Source organism: Rhipicephalus sanguineus, chromosome 9 (assembly GCF_013339695.2).
Source record: "Rhipicephalus sanguineus isolate Rsan-2018 chromosome 9, BIME_Rsan_1.4, whole genome shotgun sequence".
Lineage (NCBI taxonomy): Eukaryota > Metazoa > Arthropoda > Arachnida > Ixodida > Ixodidae > Rhipicephalus > Rhipicephalus sanguineus.
In genome coordinates, this window is record NC_051184.2 from 46460756 (window position 1) to 46478116 (window position 17361).

Sequence of the window (17361 nt, forward strand, 5' to 3'; positions counted from 1 at the left end):
GCTGCAGCCGCGGCCACACACAAGATCTAGACGCCCACGCTATATTTGAGATTTTAAAAAAATCGCATAAGACGAAATTAAAAGGAACCGAAACACGAATTGGGAATCACATTTCCAGAAACACAAATTTCGCATGTGCCGGTTACGACCCGATTTGCCCGAGGAACGTAGCAATTTCGGGACAAGTATATTCATACGTTGGTCTTTTCTTCGCACTTCGTAGTAGTAGCCGGTACGACGCTTATATTGGCAGGAAATGGGGCAGATAATCATGCAATGGCGCGTTCAAGCAGGGCAGAGGAGGGACGACGGAGAGTGAGGTGGAGGCAAAGTCCAGCCTCAAATCCCCCTCCCCCTTTCCTCAAACAATTAATATTCATAGTTGGGAGGAATGGGAGGCTAGCTTGAGCAGGCCTGGATGGGCTGAGAGGGTAGCAGAAGCCTACCGAAGGTAGCTTCTCCCCTCATTATACTCTTGCCCCTTTCTTCAAGTATGAATCAAGTTTTAACGCGAGAGCGTTAAAGAGCTCGTTTCGCAGAAATTCCGCTGTCGGCGTCGGTGTCATTGTTGTGACCGAAAAATCGTCTTGTCCGTGACCAAAAAATCGAGAAAGATGCAAATAAAATAACTTCGGGTTCCAGTGAGAATCGAACCACGTCCTTGTTTACTTGCCAGCCTGCTCGATCACTCGCTTCAACTGCGCGTGCACCGGAACGCCAGAGAACACGCAAGGTGCCACTTGTTCAGTTGCCGTGGAAGCACCGAGCGCTGACGTCGTGACGATAATACGTAACTTGTACTGGCACTGCTCTGTGGACAGCACGCCTTGTTCTCAGACGCTCCGCGTTGCGGAAAACACTCTTTGCGCCAGTTTTTCTCAAATCGATACATGCGATGAGATTACCCAGCAGCTTTCATTCGAGGAGCACATGCATGCTGCAATTTCTCGCGGTGCTCGGTGCAAGTATCCTTCGCCCATTTATATGCGCTATGAACGAAGAAGCTCGGCGTTAACCGGTTTGCAGCCACAAGATGCAAGGAAATGCACATGGATTAAAAAAGGAAGAAAAGAAAAAAAAATAATTCGTCCTCGACGTTTTTACAACAGAGCTGCTATGCTCGACGTTTGTCCGTGAGGCGGAGAAAAAAAACTATCATCGTGAACCGGCACGCGATCTCTTCGAGAAGCCAAGTTAAGCTTAGGTAAGCCTACTTAATCCAAGGTGACTATAGTTAAGCTTAATTATTCCTAGTAGAGCATGGCGACATATAATTGCTAAACGTAATTAAGCTAATTAAAGCAAGACCTATTTAGCGCTAATTAAGCCTAGGTGAGTTCTTAGTGTGGCTAGTGAGGTCGAGCTCGTCAAATATTACCATGCTAATTAGTGCGACGGAAGACTAATCCGAATTAGTGTTCATTAACTGAAAAGCTATTTAAAGCGAGGTTGAGCTTGGAAATGAAAGTAAGCCCAGATATACTAATTAGCTTAGTTAAGCTTGCTAGACTACTTAACCTAACTAAACGAACGAGCTACTGGAACCGTGTTGATTTGGTGCCGCTCTGGGATGGCTAATCGATACCCAATCGATACCGTTCGATAAGCTCACGAACAAAATTTAATTGGTTTACGAGAGATATCACGTAAACACTTGGTGCAACCGTATGTGGATACACGTATCAATTGACCTAGCAAAACTTAGAAGAGTCAAGGCAGGACCAGCTAGGTGCCCACCTGCTCTGATGTGAGCAAGCCTTGCGACTTTGAAGCTTCCAAAGCAACGTCGAGCGGCGCCACTGCTCTTATCGCAACTGTGGGCATCAACGACCACAACGCGCCGCCCCCGCTTCCGCGAACGCGCAGAGCTCTCGCATCGCATCTGTGGTGCGTCACAGTGTAACTATTGCTGACTAGCTGTGCTCTGGACCGAATGAGGAGCGCATGCGCGCATGTGTCTTTGCCGCCGCCGCTGGCAAATCCGGCGAAAAACCGCCTTCGCGGGCAGCGTCTACCCCCAGTAATGCATAGCTCAGCCGCGCGATCGTCGCGACCGAACTTGAGCTTGGGTTCCCTAGTTTAGGCTGTGCTATATTTTAAAGGGGCCCTGCAACACTTTTCGAGCATGCTCAAAAAGCGCTGCCGATCGGTAGTCGAGGCTCCCGAGAACACGCGAGCCAAATATTATAGCGATGCGCACGGCCTGGAATTTACAATAAATTCTCAAAGTCAGCTGAAAATCGCTCCCTCTTCTCTCGACAAGTGATGTATTAGTCCGCAAAATATGACGCGATTGTCGGCAGTTCCACCATTGGCTGATGTTATAATCACGATAACACCCTCATTATTACTTTCGTTGTTAATTTTGAGTTGAATAAGTAGATAGTATGTATGTTTAAATTCTGTTATCGCGTTAAAAACACCGAACAAACATTAATATTAGCACTTCCGGTCTCACCGACAGCTCGTCTGCTCGTAGTTGCGTGGTTCCGTTTTCTTCGCCATGCGCAGTGCCGAAAACGTGAATATTTCTGTGCTTTTGACCATCGCCGGTTGCCGTTGAGAGTGGCAGCCGTTCGAGTGTTGCCTCGTCAGCTGGGAACTGCATCGTCGGCACGTTCTCACGACCGACCGAGGCAGCCGTGCAGCATGTCTCCGATAACAGTGCTGGCGTCCGGTAATGGCGGCGCTTCGGGGTCGTCTGCCAGTGCCGTCTTAGGAGGCGGTGTATCGGAGTATGGGTCGAAACCGATCTCAGCTGTCATTCGTTCCAAACGAGCGCGCAGGTTTGCTTCCATGGTTGGCAAAGCGATGAAAACACTACGGCGTTCGAGGTGCACACCCAACATTACCAAACCGACGCGCAGTTTTCAAGCACGCGCGATACAAAGTGCGATCGGCTCCGCCGTTCGCTGTCTGTTCAGTATGTCATCGAGCCGTACCTCGGCGTATCCTCCCCGTAGTATCAGGTTCCCGAGAAACCGCGACACAGCAACCAAGCAGACTCGCATTTTCACGGTAGCTGCAGACAGCCGGGGGATGGGTCCGCGCCGGCCCGATGCCCCACGATCCTTTCTTCTAGTCTTTAGTTCTTTGTTGTCAGCCCGCACTCGCTGTGCGCCCGCATTCGAAGAGCAAACAGCATCGAAGTACCGCCACTGGGAGAAGGGTGCACGCAGCTTTGCCGCGTTGAATACGATTCAAGCGCGAGCAGTGCGACGAGGCGGTGTATCGGAGTGTGGGTCGAAACCCATCTCAGCTGTCATTCGTTCCAAACGCGCACGCAAGTTTGCATCCATGGTTGGCAGAGCGATGAAAACACTACGGCAGTTCGAGGTGCACACCCAACATTACCAAACCGACTCGCAGTTTTCAAGCACGCGCGATACACTGTGCGATGGTCTCCGCCGCTCGACCAGCTCGACGACGACCGCGCGAGCCGATCGGAAGTGGCGCCACAGACCACGTGGTTGCGCCGAGACGCCAGAGAGAAAAAAATGCCGCCGGCGCTGACGTCGCCTCCTCGCACCTCTGCCCTCCCTCCCTCCCTCCCTCCCTGCACGCCGCGCGCAGCTTTCCGCGAGCTCGCTACGTTGAGTTGAGAGAGAAAGCTGCGGAACGTGATCTCTATAATTTGGTAACACCACTTAGACTTGACGGATTCGAAAAATTTTTGCGGCATATGACTCGTGAAGAGTCATACGTCAATAATGAGACTATTCCAATATAACTAAGAAAGGTGTTGCAGGGCCCCTTTAAATGCGAAGCATTTCTTAGCGAACTTCTGCGACTTTGAGCGTATCTATCTATCTATCTATCTATCTATCTATCTATCTATCTATCTATCTATCTATCTATCTATCTATCTATCTATCTATCTATCTATCTATCTATCTATCTAGCCGCCTACGACTTTGTGCTCTCCTGGTCGCTTGGTTAATCGAATGTGCACCAAAATCGGTATGGCGTAACATGACTGTATGAAGAACATAAATGACAAGTCATAACATGAAAATCATGGAATGTGCACCAAAATTGGTATGGCGCAACATGACTGTATGAAGAACATAAATGACAAGTCATAACATGAAAATCATGACACGCATGTCATGTACAGCATGATTTACATGCCAAGCTCATGGGGCGCTGGCGGCCGTTTCGCTAGATTTATATACACCAAAATTGGTATCTTGTGACGTGACTGTGTAACGAACATAAATAACACGAGTTAACATGAAAATCATGACACGCATGTCATGTACAGCATGACTTACGTGCCACGCTCATGGACCGCTGGCGGCCGTTTCGCTAGCTTGATCTACCCCGAAATTGGTATTGCGCGACGTGACTGTGTGACGAACATAAAAACACGAGTTAACATGAAAATCATGACACGCATGTCATGTACAGCATGACTTACGTGCCACGCTCATGGCGCGCTGGCGGCCGTTTCGCTAGCTTGATCTACCCCGGAATTGGTTTTGCGCGACGTGACTGTGTGACGAACATAAAAACACGAGTTAACATGAAAATCATGACACGCATGTCATGTACAGCATGACTTACGTGCCACGCTCATGGCGCGCTGGCGGCCGTTTCGCTAGCTTGATCTACCCCGGAATTGGTATTGCGCGACGTGACTGTGTGAAGAACATAAAAACACGAGTTAACATGAAAATCATGACACGCATGTCATGTACAGCATGACTTACGTGCCACGCTCATGGTGCGCTCGCGGCCGTTTCGCTAGCTTGATATACACCAAAATTGGTATCTTGCGACGTGACTGTGTGACGAACATAAATAACAGGAGTTAACATGAAACTCATGACACGCATGTCATGTACAGCATGACTTACGTGCCACGCTCATGGGGCGCTGGCGGCCGTTTCGCTAGCTTGATATGCACCAAAATTGGTATCTTGCGACTTGACCGTGTGAGGAACATAAATAACACCAGTTAACACGAAAATCATGACACACATGTCATGTACAGCATGACTTACGTGCCACGCTCATGGTGCGCTGGCTGCCGTTTCTCTAGCTTGATCGACCCCGAAGTTGGTAGTGCGCGACGTTGCTGCGTGACGAACATAAATAATAGGAGTTAACATGAAAACCATGGCACGCATTTTCCTCAATGACATACAAGACGATGTATGCAGCTCTTTGCTGGCTGCTTCGCATTACATCGATTTCCACAATGCGTGGGATCTGCCGGCTTTTTTTTTTTTCTGGCGATTGGCGGTCCGGGAGCAGTTGAAGCGAGCGAACGAGCAGGCTGGCAGGTAAACAAGGAGGCGCGTGCGCAGTGCGCGCTCTCGAGCTTGGCAAGTAGCCATCAGAAGGCGCCGCGGTACTCTTTGCCACGCGGTCCCGTGGTCGCCAAAATTTTGACCGCGACTGTACATGCACACTTGGCTGGTCCAGTCACAATACAACTCTGATCGGTTTAGCAACAATGAGCAAACACTCAATCAATTGCGCTCAAATGCAAACATTCGAGAATATTCCAGAACAATCAAAGTCACTTCATATTCACCGGCTCGATGAGTCCCTCCACGTAGACTGTAGCGCTGACGGGTGGTTCCCCTTCGGCCGTCGGTGATCACATTTCTCGGGGACACTGCCTTCAAACCTCTTCTGCACTGTTCCCACAGAGTCGTATGTCAGCCTTTTTCCAAGACCGACTCACGGCACTACATCATAACACCTCTTTGGCCAACCGAACCACGCTCTCACTTGTACAGCATAACTTCTTCGTTGAATGACCGACCCTGAACTCCTGTCACCGCGCGCCTATATTAGGCTGCACCCGGGTTCGCACATATTCGACGTAACTCATGTGTGCATAACAATGCGAAAGCTTAGGAAAGGGCGAGAAATTTCCCGAATGTTCGACGGACGAGTTCTCGGCAAAGGCGCCGCTCCACAAAGAATCGTGTCTCGGCTCTCGGTTTTTCCAGGCTTTGCGGGAGCGCTATCTTCGAGCATGCAGGCTGTCGGCGCCCGTCCTCCACAGAGGGCGTGATGGGGGGCGGGGGGCTTTAGAGAAGCGACCATTGTTGGCGTCATGAATCGTGGCGCTTTGACAGGTTTAAGCGCTCGTTTGTGACACGCGGGAACAACTTCATGTCGACCCATGACACCGAAAACAGTCACCAGCACATAGCACAATACAGTTCTGAAACTATAAAGAGACCGTGTTTTCCGTTAACAGCTTAAGCCAGTAAAATGAAAACAACTTTTTTTGTTCGAATTTGATATACGAGTGTTTACAAGCATAGCAGGGACAGCTGCCTCTTAAATGGCAGAATCATTCGCGGAAAGGTACTGGTGGCAAATGACAGCTGTAACGAACAGCGTTATTCAGAGTGCGCAGGCGCTCTCGACGGTGCCCAAAAAGTTTGTAATCCTACTCGCAAGTCATTCGATGCCGACAAGCTCTCCACGGCTGTGTGAGATAACACTGCCTTCATATATAAAGGGTGCCGCAGTGTGGACGGTGTGGAACGCGGTAGACCAAGCTGGCGGTTCACTGGGATCGGTGCATCCTTCGAACACGCGCGCGATGTCGTCGTCCTACGAGTTGCCCGCCAATGCCAGCGACGACGTGCTCAGGCACAACATAGACGAAATGGATGGCAAGCTGCTGTCGCTAAACATCTCGAATTGCATCGTCGCGCAGCCGGAAGGCCTCCTGTCCCTTTTACCTCGCCTGCAAAATCTGCAGTCTCTATCATGCATTGCATGTCCCCTAAGAGCTAGCGTCGTTTTGGAACACCTGCTGACATCGTTGCACAACGTGGCCCACCTGGAGTTCTCATTCGTTGAAACGGAACATGACGCAAAGGCGGAACTAGCGAAGATCCTGCAGTTGAAGCACGAACACAAGGATAGGGACACCCAAGTTCGAACGATGTATGCCGAGGTCTCAGCAGATGCGAGCATGGAAGTGTTGAAAGCGTTTTTACGGTACTGTCCGCAAATTACGGACTTTCACCTTCACTTTATGCACTTCGCAAACTACCACGACATCAGTACGACGGTTGTGGGCGCCGTCGAGCTTGTGCGCAACCTCAAGGTGCTCAGAACTACGTGCGAAGCCCAGTCTGCGATGCAGTCCAGTCGACCGGCAGCAATTGCATCGCTGCCGCTCGAAATGCAGTGCTGCTTCGGTATGCAGGCTAACATGGTGTTCGAGAGAAAGCGCTTCAACTGCGCCGGTATACGAGCACAGCTCCTATCGACTAACACACGGCTCCCGCACGAGCCCGTCGTCCTGGTGGCCTTGAACAGGGCGGATTTTGACGTGACCCTGCCAATTCTTGTCCGCTCGAGCGAATGGGGCGATTTGCAGAGCCTGTGCATCGTGCATTTTTCACAACAAAACGAACGCGTATACCCAACCGTCGGTGCTACGCACAAAACCACCCTGCGCCACTTCTTCGGACGGCTTTGTAACATCGTCGAGTTGAACGTGAACTGCTTGCATTTCGACGACGGCATTGACTTCACGGAGCTCCTGGATACGCCCACTCTCTTGCGGCTGCGCGCGCTGTCCCTGCCGCCCTGCGGCCTGCATAAAAGTGGCGCGCTGCACCGGCTAGCCCTAGGCACTAGCGACATCGACGACTTAGACATACGCCTCAACATCGACGGGTGCCACAACTGCTGCAATTATTGCAGTAAAGAACTCATCCTCGATCCTGAGGACGTGCGCGCCTTTGGCGTCAGGTCGGGCCGGCTCACACTCAGCAACGTGCCGAATTTGGCGTCCTTGAACTTCCTGAAGGACTGTCCCGTGGCCAACCTACGGTTCATAGACGTCTCGGAGAAACCTCGCTTCGATTTCAAGGAACTCGCGGGTTCCGTACACCGTTGCGACACCCTTCGCTCCCTCGTGGTTAAACTTGCAGCCATCGATTTGGACACCGAGTCACTCAAGGTAAGATTTCCTCTTTTTTCTCCCCTGGCATTAATAATTTAGTGCAAATTTCACAGCCAGAAGTATTTGCGAGGAAGTTCCTTACTGTGAAATAGGAGTGCTGTAATTTCACCACTACTCTTACATCTGTACACGTCTCGGGTTAATCTTCGATCCACGAGAGGCTTTCATTCTATTTCCGCATAAGCCTGGCTAGTGTTTCCAGAAAACCTGCTTTTCTTCCAGAACTCCCTGTGTCCTGCGGAGGCACTTGAACGCGTGTGCCTGCTGTCGAAGACTGAGCTACAAACTTCGGTCGCGGAGCAGGTAGTCGAAGCTTTGGCCGGCCAGCTACCATCAATCTTTTACTTGCACGTCCATTACGTGGACATTCAAACGGGCAGGGATACGAGCGTGACCTGGATGCGCTTGCCCGAAGACGACGCGGCAGCCCAGCCTCGTCGAGGAAAAGTGATGTCGGCGAAGCCTTGCATCATGTGTTCCACCCAGACGTTCATCGCACTCGTGAAGCCACGCCGCCGGGGCCTGTAGACCGAGCTACGGTCAATGGTCCTCAAGTTTGGCCACTAAAGGACCAACACCTTAGTAGTGCCGGCGCTTGATTCCGCTCTGTCGGGTGTTACAGGAACTGTCGTAGAAAAGAAACTGTCTGTGTTCCTCGCGATGCCGTAGTTAAGCATATTTTCTTCACGCCGAGAGGCTTTCATTCAGCTAAATGTCGCTTTGATTTTATACCAGATTGACCGCTTTTAACCTCATATATAGTATTCCCTTTATGACTGTGCTGCATTTCTTTTCGACGGCGTGCGCGGTCCTCCCAGCGTTAACATACGCTAGGCGTTATTCGCGCAGAAATGGAAAGTTGTCGCCTGATGTCATTGCAGCATTAGTGTGAAATGCTTGACATGCCGCAACAAAATTTATTCTCTATCTTCTTACAGACACCGACCCGGCGCTTTCATGAACATACGAATGCTTTCACAGCCACAAGGACCACGCATCGAAGCAAGCCAGTGCTATTAGTGGGGAATGCTTGACATGCCGCTTCGGCTATTGTACTGCGAACAAAATTTATTCTCTATCTTCTTACAGACACCGACCCGGCGCTTTCATGAACATACGAATACTTTCACAGCCACAAGGACCACGCATCGAAGCAAGCCAGTGCTATTAGTGGGGAATGCTTGACATGCCGCTTGGGCTATTTTACTGTGAAGAAAACTTATTGTCTTCTTACAGGCACCGACCCGGCGCATGCATGACCATACGAATACTTTCACAGCCACAAGGACCACGTATCGAAGCAAGCCAGTGCTAATGTAGTAACACCTGCGAGCGTTCCTTTTTGGTTTCTGTTTAACTGTTCAAGAGCGCCAAGTTTTTACTGCCATAAATAAAAATGTGCCTTCATCATACCGCTAACCACATGCAATGACTGTCTCTGGGGTTCTTGCACGTCGAAAGTTGTATTCGTTACTTCAACGAAGGGAACAAATTTCTCCTGGGCAATGTTCTTCTAGCCACTGAACACGATCGGCAGGAATTTCGCTTTGCACTTTTGACATCGACATCTTCTGCAGGATTCACCTGCACTTGTGCAACTATCAGCTGTTTACTTTTTCTCAATCTAATTGAACTAACCGGGCCACGTTTGTAGTTCCAGTAGTAACACTTGTTAGGAAATATTTACAAAAATATTGCATCACTCATTTCATCACTTAGCTCAAAACAGTGACTCGGGACACCATTTGGAACAGGGTTCAAAATGGTGTCCACAAACGAACGATATAACAACGCGTGACGTTTTTGATATGACGCCCGCCTAGAGGTGCTTCTGAAGTCATCTGCTTAGACATACATGTTCCCATTTTCTCCTGAATTCGTCGTCACCATTTGAAACTTCAACTACGAAGGCTTTCAGGAAATTGAGCATACTTTTACGCCACGATCGAGTAAGGTAATGCAAGCGTTACCTTGCATAAGGAAGAAATAACATCCTTAAACAGTTATCTATCCCGTGAAACCCCTCATGTGCCTGATTGACACGTGGCGCTACCATATCTGCGCATGCGCAGATAAGTTCTAAGTCTACTTTCTTTACCGCTGCAGGGCACCTTTTCAGTTCGTAGTCAGCTTTTGTCGTCTTGTTCTGTTCTTTTGTGTCCGTGTTTGCACGCCTTACCTTAGGCTATGATGAATCCTTGCCAAATAGCTGAGCTTTCCGTTGTTCTCAGCTATAATCACAAGCGTAGTAAATTGAACGGAAAGTTCCTGCACGGGAGCTTTCCAATAAATCCGATGGTTTGACTCGGCGCTGTCGCTGCTTCAGCTCTTTTGCACACGTATAGTGGAAACAGTGACGTTTGTGCATAGTACTAAAGGGCTCCTAAACCACTGCGAATTAAAATAAGAGAGCGTGATTTCTTTCTCGCCTTCAGTACGCTTCCTAGAGGCGCGATGTCCTCCTCGCCACTTATTTCTTCATAAAGCATGTGGTCAATGTCAGCACTGAGCGTTGAGCCTATTAGGATTTCGCGCTTTTCGGCTACGCACGGTTACCTCCGCTCTTACGTAGCGGATAATGCACAAAACTAAGTGAAATCACTTGATCGTGCACGATAGTCATGAGAGACAAGGCAGACCTGGCGTGCGAGTGCATGGCAAAGCAAGGTCGGAGACAATCCGCAACTGATGTCCCCCGCATATGGGACAGTTGAGAACTCATTTTCTAATGGCGGAATGTGCACAGGCTGCTGGCGTCATGAATCGTGCCGACGAGACTAGAAACGCAAGATGGGAATAACGCGCTCGTTCGTTGCGTTTTCAGAGGTTGTTTAGAGTCCCTTTAAAGACGATGCATATAGATACTCACATGTATGTGTTGTATGTTATGTCTGCAGCAGTGTATCACACGGAGTCACAACCGCGTTAATGGGGAGGCAGCCGGCGGGCAGATTCCAAGGGATGACGTATCGGCTCCTGAAACGCACCACGAAAGCACGGATAACTTAACTCATATATGCCCAAACTCAGAAAAAGTGACAAAACAAATATTTTTTTCACAAAAAAATGTACTTCTACCCTCAAAAGAAAGCACAAGTTCTTTATTTACTGCCAGGTAAACGCAACACTGTTTTTCAAGCCGTCCTATACATATAGGGCATTAGGGGTGCTAAGTGCGGGTGAGGTAAGCCTTGAAACATTTCACGTGCACACCGACATTGCACTTCTTCCTCTCCATGACGTCTTCCACACAAAACACGCGTGTGCCCGGAAAGCGGTCGGCACGTGGCAGCATGAAAAGCAAGCAATGTCTAGGCGTGCACACGTTGAGAATGAGGCCTGCTTGATGTGCTGTAGGTGGCGCTAGTCATCAGCTAAAGAAATAGCGATGTTAGAATGCATCAAAGAAGCGTCCTATATGTAGGACACTGGTCATATATGGGTTAAAAAGAGTATACGTGCTTGTACCGCTCCCGCGAACGCCGGTTGTGGTCGAAAGACCGAGACAGAGCGAAGAGTTGATAACACAAACAAAATATATTCTCATTTAAGGCACTACATTCATCACGCATACGGGGTGTTTCAGCTAATATAATAATATCTGGGGTTTAACGTCCCAAAACCACGATATGATTATGAGAGACGCCGTAGTGGAGGGCTCCGGAAATTTCGACCACCTGGGGTTCTTTAACGTGCACCTAAATCTAAGTACACGGGCATAAGCGTGCGCAGGGTTCCCCTTCAGGGAGGGCGAAGGTTCGTCGCAGCGCCCCTCTCCCTATTATGTCAATGTATGCGGCTGCCTTTGCGCCCCCCCCCCCTTCTCGCCCCCTTGCCCCCCTCCCCCCCTGCGCACGCCTATGTACAGTACGGTCCACTCTTAGAGGGTACACGCGAGCGTGTGGCCGGCTGTCCGCGGAGCGCTAACTGCTGGCGAGATTTGTAAATGCTGCGCATGCGTAAGATTCATTGCGGCGGTTCGTGCCCCGCGTCGTCTGCTCCTTCCATGCGGCAGCGCTCGGCGTGCGCTGACCCTTACCGCTTTTGTTTTCGAAGTTAGAAGCAAGTGATACCAACTCTGCCTTCCGCTGGTTGAATAAGCGTTTATTTTATTGTTGGAAGGGCAAGCTTAGTATATATGTTCGCTGCATCATGCTTCAATTGCCTTGTCTGTTATCAAAAGTGGCCAGTTGCTGTAGCTGTGTGTGAAATACATATAACTGGCTTGAGCAAGCTCTCGGTGCTGTTTTTCTTGCAGAAGTTGAATTTTATTTTCATTTAAAAGAGTACGGACGTGCACCAACACACCAGCTTTGCATCCTTCAAAAGTATTGTGGCTAGTTCTTGCCCCGTATATCCTCTGTCGCAAAAGTATAATCGACGAGATGTCTCCTTCAATTTTACCGCCAGGTAAAGTTCCGTGCACGCTTTATTTCATTGTGTGCATGTGTTGTTGTAACAGAATAATCTTGTTGTAAAAAATAGTCGATCTTAGGAGCATCTGCGCATGATGCTTTAGCGAGCATAGAAACCAGTCCAGTTAAACCTTGCGAAAGAGCGCAGCAATAACCAAATGCGGATATTTGTTTTTCTGGCTGTTCAATGCAGAGTGACGACGGTTAGATAAATCGCACCCCGAAAAAACGGAACCGCTTTCTGGCGCTTTCCAGGAATTGCCTGGCGCATGGGCGCAGAAGTAGCAGACGACGCCGGGCGCGCGCCGCCCTTACAAGTGTATGCGCATGCGCCGCATTTACAAATCTCGCCGCTAGTCAGCGCCGCGCAGGCTGTTAGCCACGCGCTGGCGTGTTCCCTCTAAGAGTGAACCGTACTGTACACGGGCCTCAAGGGGTGTTTCAGCTAAAAAGCACCAATTATTAAAAAATTAAACACAGGTGCTACGCATCCTCAATTAGTGCATTATTGTTCTGAGCCATATAGCGCACGTCAGAATATTTTTTCCAATCCGGCAACCTCGGTAATTAACAAAGATTGCTTAATGAAATTTTTAAATATTAACTCTAGACAAAAGTTTTCATTACAAAAGTTGTAGCGCTTGTTCAGAAACATCGAACCTTTTAATCTATACTAAATTAACTCCCCTGCTTAATTTTTTCCGGCCATTCTTTAAAGCGCGTGAATGTTAAAAAAATAGCACGTGACTGCCGCCTAAAGCGCGGCGCTTTTAGTGCCCTCAAATGTAAGTTGAACCAATTATCAAAGGCCGCTCCGTGCACGAAGGTCGATTGAGCAGGCTACCGGTGACTGCGATGGACGCTAAATGGCGATAGAGGCGTACCATCTAAACAAAAAAAAAAAGTCTACGAAGAGCCGCCGCCACGTGTGTGCATCTTTTATCTCGGTCCTTCATCACGCTGTCACTCTCGCCCCTTCTAATGTGTTTCTTCATTGGTGCGAAAAGAAAAGAAAAAAGGCCTGCTGTATCAAATGCTGCCTACAATCTCATGTAGCATTTGCTCCGTGGCTGCCGCTTTTTCGTTCAAGAATATTTTTTTGTTGAAACGGTACGCTCATTTTGTCGCTTAACGTCTATCGCAGTCACCGATAACCTGTTCCACCGATCTTCGTGCGCGAAGCAGCCTTTGATAATTCGTTCAACTTACATTTGAGGGCACTAAAAGCGCCGCGCGTTTGGCGGCAGTCACGTGGTATTTTTTTAAAAACTCGCGTGCTTTAAAGAAAGGCCGGAAATACATTAAGCAGGGGAGTTATCTTAACAACACCGGGAAATGTTAACCGCTCAACTGGAACCTTACCGAGTGTGCACGTGCACGGTCTACGGAACCAGTGGAAAAACACCACAGCAACAAGAATGGCGGGAAGAAGGACGATGGAAAGGGGGACACACCAAAGAAAGTCGCTAGCTTCGGAGCCGGCCCAACAGTCACCCCTGAGGAAGGGACCGGATCGGTCCCGAAACGTCGGGTCAGTTTATAGTTTCTTAAAGTTTAACTTTAGCAACTTTGTACTATAAGTGGCTGGAGAGTTTATTATTTTTCGTACGGTATGATTTACATGACGCTGTCATGGTGCGCTTCCGGCAGTTTTGTTAACTGCATATATACCAAAAAAGTGTATGGCATGACACGAGTGCGTGAACATAAATGACAGGTCATGCATTATACCGGAATATACGTTTCATAAGCATGGTGTATACCAGATTGTGCATGCATGCGAGCATGGCAAACATGCGATATATGGTGAACTAGATGCCATGGCATGAATGATTCGATTTGGCTCAAAGACAATCAAGGCGATGTATGCAGCTCTTTGCTGGCTGCTTCCCATTACATCGATTCCCACAGCGCGCGGAATCTGCCGGATTTTTCAAAGTGCGCAGGCGCTCTCGATATTGCCGAAAAAGTTTATAATCTTACTTGCAAGTCATTCGGTGCCGACAAGCTCTCCAATGCTTTGCAGTACTGGTGTGAGATAATACTGCCTTCACAAATACGGGTGGTCGCAGTGTTTAACGCGCTAGATCGGGCTGGCGTTTCACTGAGATCAGTGCATCCTTCCAACACGCCCGCGATGTCATCGTACTACGAGTTGCCCGCCAACGCGAGCGACGACGTGCTCAGACTCAAGATTGACGAAGTGAATGGCAAGCTGCTGTCGCTAAACATGTCGAATTGCATCGTCGCGCAGCCGAAAATTATCCTGTCCCTTTTACCTCGCCTGCAGCATCTTCAGTCTCTATCTTGCATTGCATGTCCCCTAAAAGCGAGCGTCCTTTTGGAACACCTGCTGACATCGTTGCACAACTTGGCTCACCTGGAGTTCTCCTTCGTTGCAACGGAACATGGCGCAAAGGAGGAACTAGAGAAGATCCTGCAGTTTAAACTCGTACATAAGGATAAAGAGACCGAAGTTCGTACGATGTATGCCGAGGCCGCAGCAGGTGAGAACATGCATGTGCTGAAGGCGTTTATGCGGTACTGTCCGCACGTGACGGACTTTCACCTTCACTTTGCACACTTCGCAAACTACCACGACATCAGAACGACTGTTGTGAGCACCGTCGGGCACCTGCGCTATCTCAAGGTGCTCAGAACTACGTGCGAAGCGCAGTCTGCCATGCAGTCCAGTCGACCGGCAGCAATTGCATCGTTGCCCATCGACCTCCAATGCTGCTTCGGTATGCACGCTAACATGGTGTACCAGAGAAAGTGGAAACGCTTCAACTACGCCGGTATACGAGCACTGCACCTATCGACAAGCGCGGCACTCCCATGTGAGCCCTTCGTCCTCGTAGCCCTCAACCGGGCGGATTTCGATGTGTCCCTACCAATTCTTGTCCGCTCGCGCAAATGGAGCGATTTGCAGAGCCTGTGCATCTTGCATTTTTCACGACAACAAAACGAACGCGTATACCCAACCGTCGGTGCTACGCACAAAACCGCCCTGCGCCACTTCTTCGGACGGCTTTGGAACATAGTCGAGTTGAACGTCAACTCGTTGCATTTCGACGACGGCATTGACTTCACGGAGCTGCTGGATACGCCCACTCTGCTGCGGCTGCGCGCGCTGTCCCTGCCGCCCTGCAGCCTGCGTAAAAGTGGCGCGCTGCACCGGCTAGCCCTAGGAACTAGCGACATCGACGACTTAGACATACGCCTCAACATCGACGGGTGCCACAACTGCTGCAATTATTGCAGTAAAGAACTCCTCCTCGATCCTGAGGACGTGCGCGCCTTTGGCGTCAGGTCGGGCCGGCTCACACTCAGCAATGTGCCGAATTTGGCGTCCTTGAACTTCCTTAGGAGCTGTCGCGTGGCCAACCTACGGCACATCGACGTCTCCGAGAAACCTCGCTTCGATTTCAAGGCACTCGCGAGTTCCGTGCACCGTAGCGACACCCTTCGCTCCCTCGTGGTTAAACTTGCAGCCATCAATTTGGACACCAAGTCCCTGAAGGTAAGAATTCTTTTTTTTTCTCCCCTGGCATTAATAATTTAGTGCAAGTTTCACAGCCAGAAGTATTTGCGAGAAAGTTCCTTGCTGTGCCATAGGAGGGCTGTATTTTATCGCACTCTTACCTCTGTACACGTCTCGGGTCAATCTTCGATCCACGAAACCTTTCATTCTATTTCCGCATAAGCCTCGCTAGCGTTTCAAGAAAACCTGCTTTTCTTCCAGAACTCCCTGTGTCCTGCGAACGGACTTGAACGCGTGTGCCTGCTGTCGAAGACTACGCTACAAACTTCGGCCGCGGAGCGGATAGTCGAAGCTGTGGCCGGCTAGCTACCGTCCATCCTGTACTTCCACGTCCACTACGTGGACATTGAAACGGGCAAGGATACGAGCGTGACCTGGATGCGCTTGCCTGAAGGCGACGCGGGAGCCCAACCTCGTCGAGGAAAAGTAATGTCAGCGAAGCCCTGCATCATGTGCTCCACGCAGACGTTCATCGCACTCGTGAAGCCACGCCGCCGGGACCTGTAGACCGAGCTACGGTCAACGGTCCTCACGTTTGGCCGCTGGAGGACCAACACCTTACTAGTGCCGGCGCTTGATTCCGCTCTGCCGGGTGTTAGAGGAACTGTCGTAGAAAAGAAACTGTCTTTGTTCCTCGCGATGTCGTAGTTAACCGTATTTTCTTCAAGCCGAGAGGCTTTCATTCAGCTAAATGTCGCTTTGATTTTATACCAGATTGACCGCTTTTAACCGCATATATTATTCCCTTTATGACTGTGTTGCATTTCTTTTCGACGGCGTGCGCGGTCCGCCCGGCGTTAACATACGCTAGGCGTTATTCGCGCAGAAACGGAAAACTGTCGCCTGATGTCATTGCAGCATTAGTGTGGAATGCTTGACATGCCGCTTCGGCTATTTGACTGTGAACAAAATTTATTGTCTTCTTACAGACACCGACCCGTCGCATGCATGACCATGCGAATACTTTCACAGCCCCAAGGACCGCGCATCGAAGCAAGCCAGGGCTATTAGTGGGGAATGCTTGACATGCCGCTTCGGCTATTTTACTGTGAACAAAATTTATTCTGTCTTCTTATACAGACACCGACCTGGCGCATGCATGAACATACCAATACTTTCGCAGCCACAAGGACCACGCATCGAAGCAAGCCAGTGCTAAGGTAGCAACACCTGCGAGCGTTCCTTTTTTGTTTCTGCTTCCCTGTTCAAGAGCGCCAAGTTTTTACTGCCATAAAAATGTGCCTTCACCATGCCGCTAACCACATGCATTGACTCAGTCTCTGGGGTTCTTACACGTCGAAAGTTTCATTCGTTACTTCAACGAAGGGAACAAATTTCTCGTGGGCAATTTTCTTCTAGCCACTGAACACGATCGCCAGGAATTTCGCTTTGCATTTTTGACATCGACATCTTCTGCAGGATTCACCTGCACTTGTGCAACTATCAGCTCC

At 49.6% G+C, this 17361-nt stretch overlaps 1 protein-coding gene across 1 annotated transcript; it reads left to right on the top strand.

The window, feature by feature from the left end:
• Window positions 1–14993: 14993 nt before the first annotated feature.
• Window positions 14994–16284, top strand: LOC119405486 (uncharacterized). The gene is made up of 2 exons (XM_037672320.2): window positions 14994–15889; window positions 16112–16284. Exons 1-2 carry the CDS (start codon window positions 15050–15052, stop codon window positions 16214–16216), a joined length of 945 nt encoding a protein of 314 aa, XP_037528248.2. The 5' UTR covers window positions 14994–15049; the 3' UTR covers window positions 16217–16284.
• Window positions 16285–17361: the final 1077 nt, after the last annotated feature.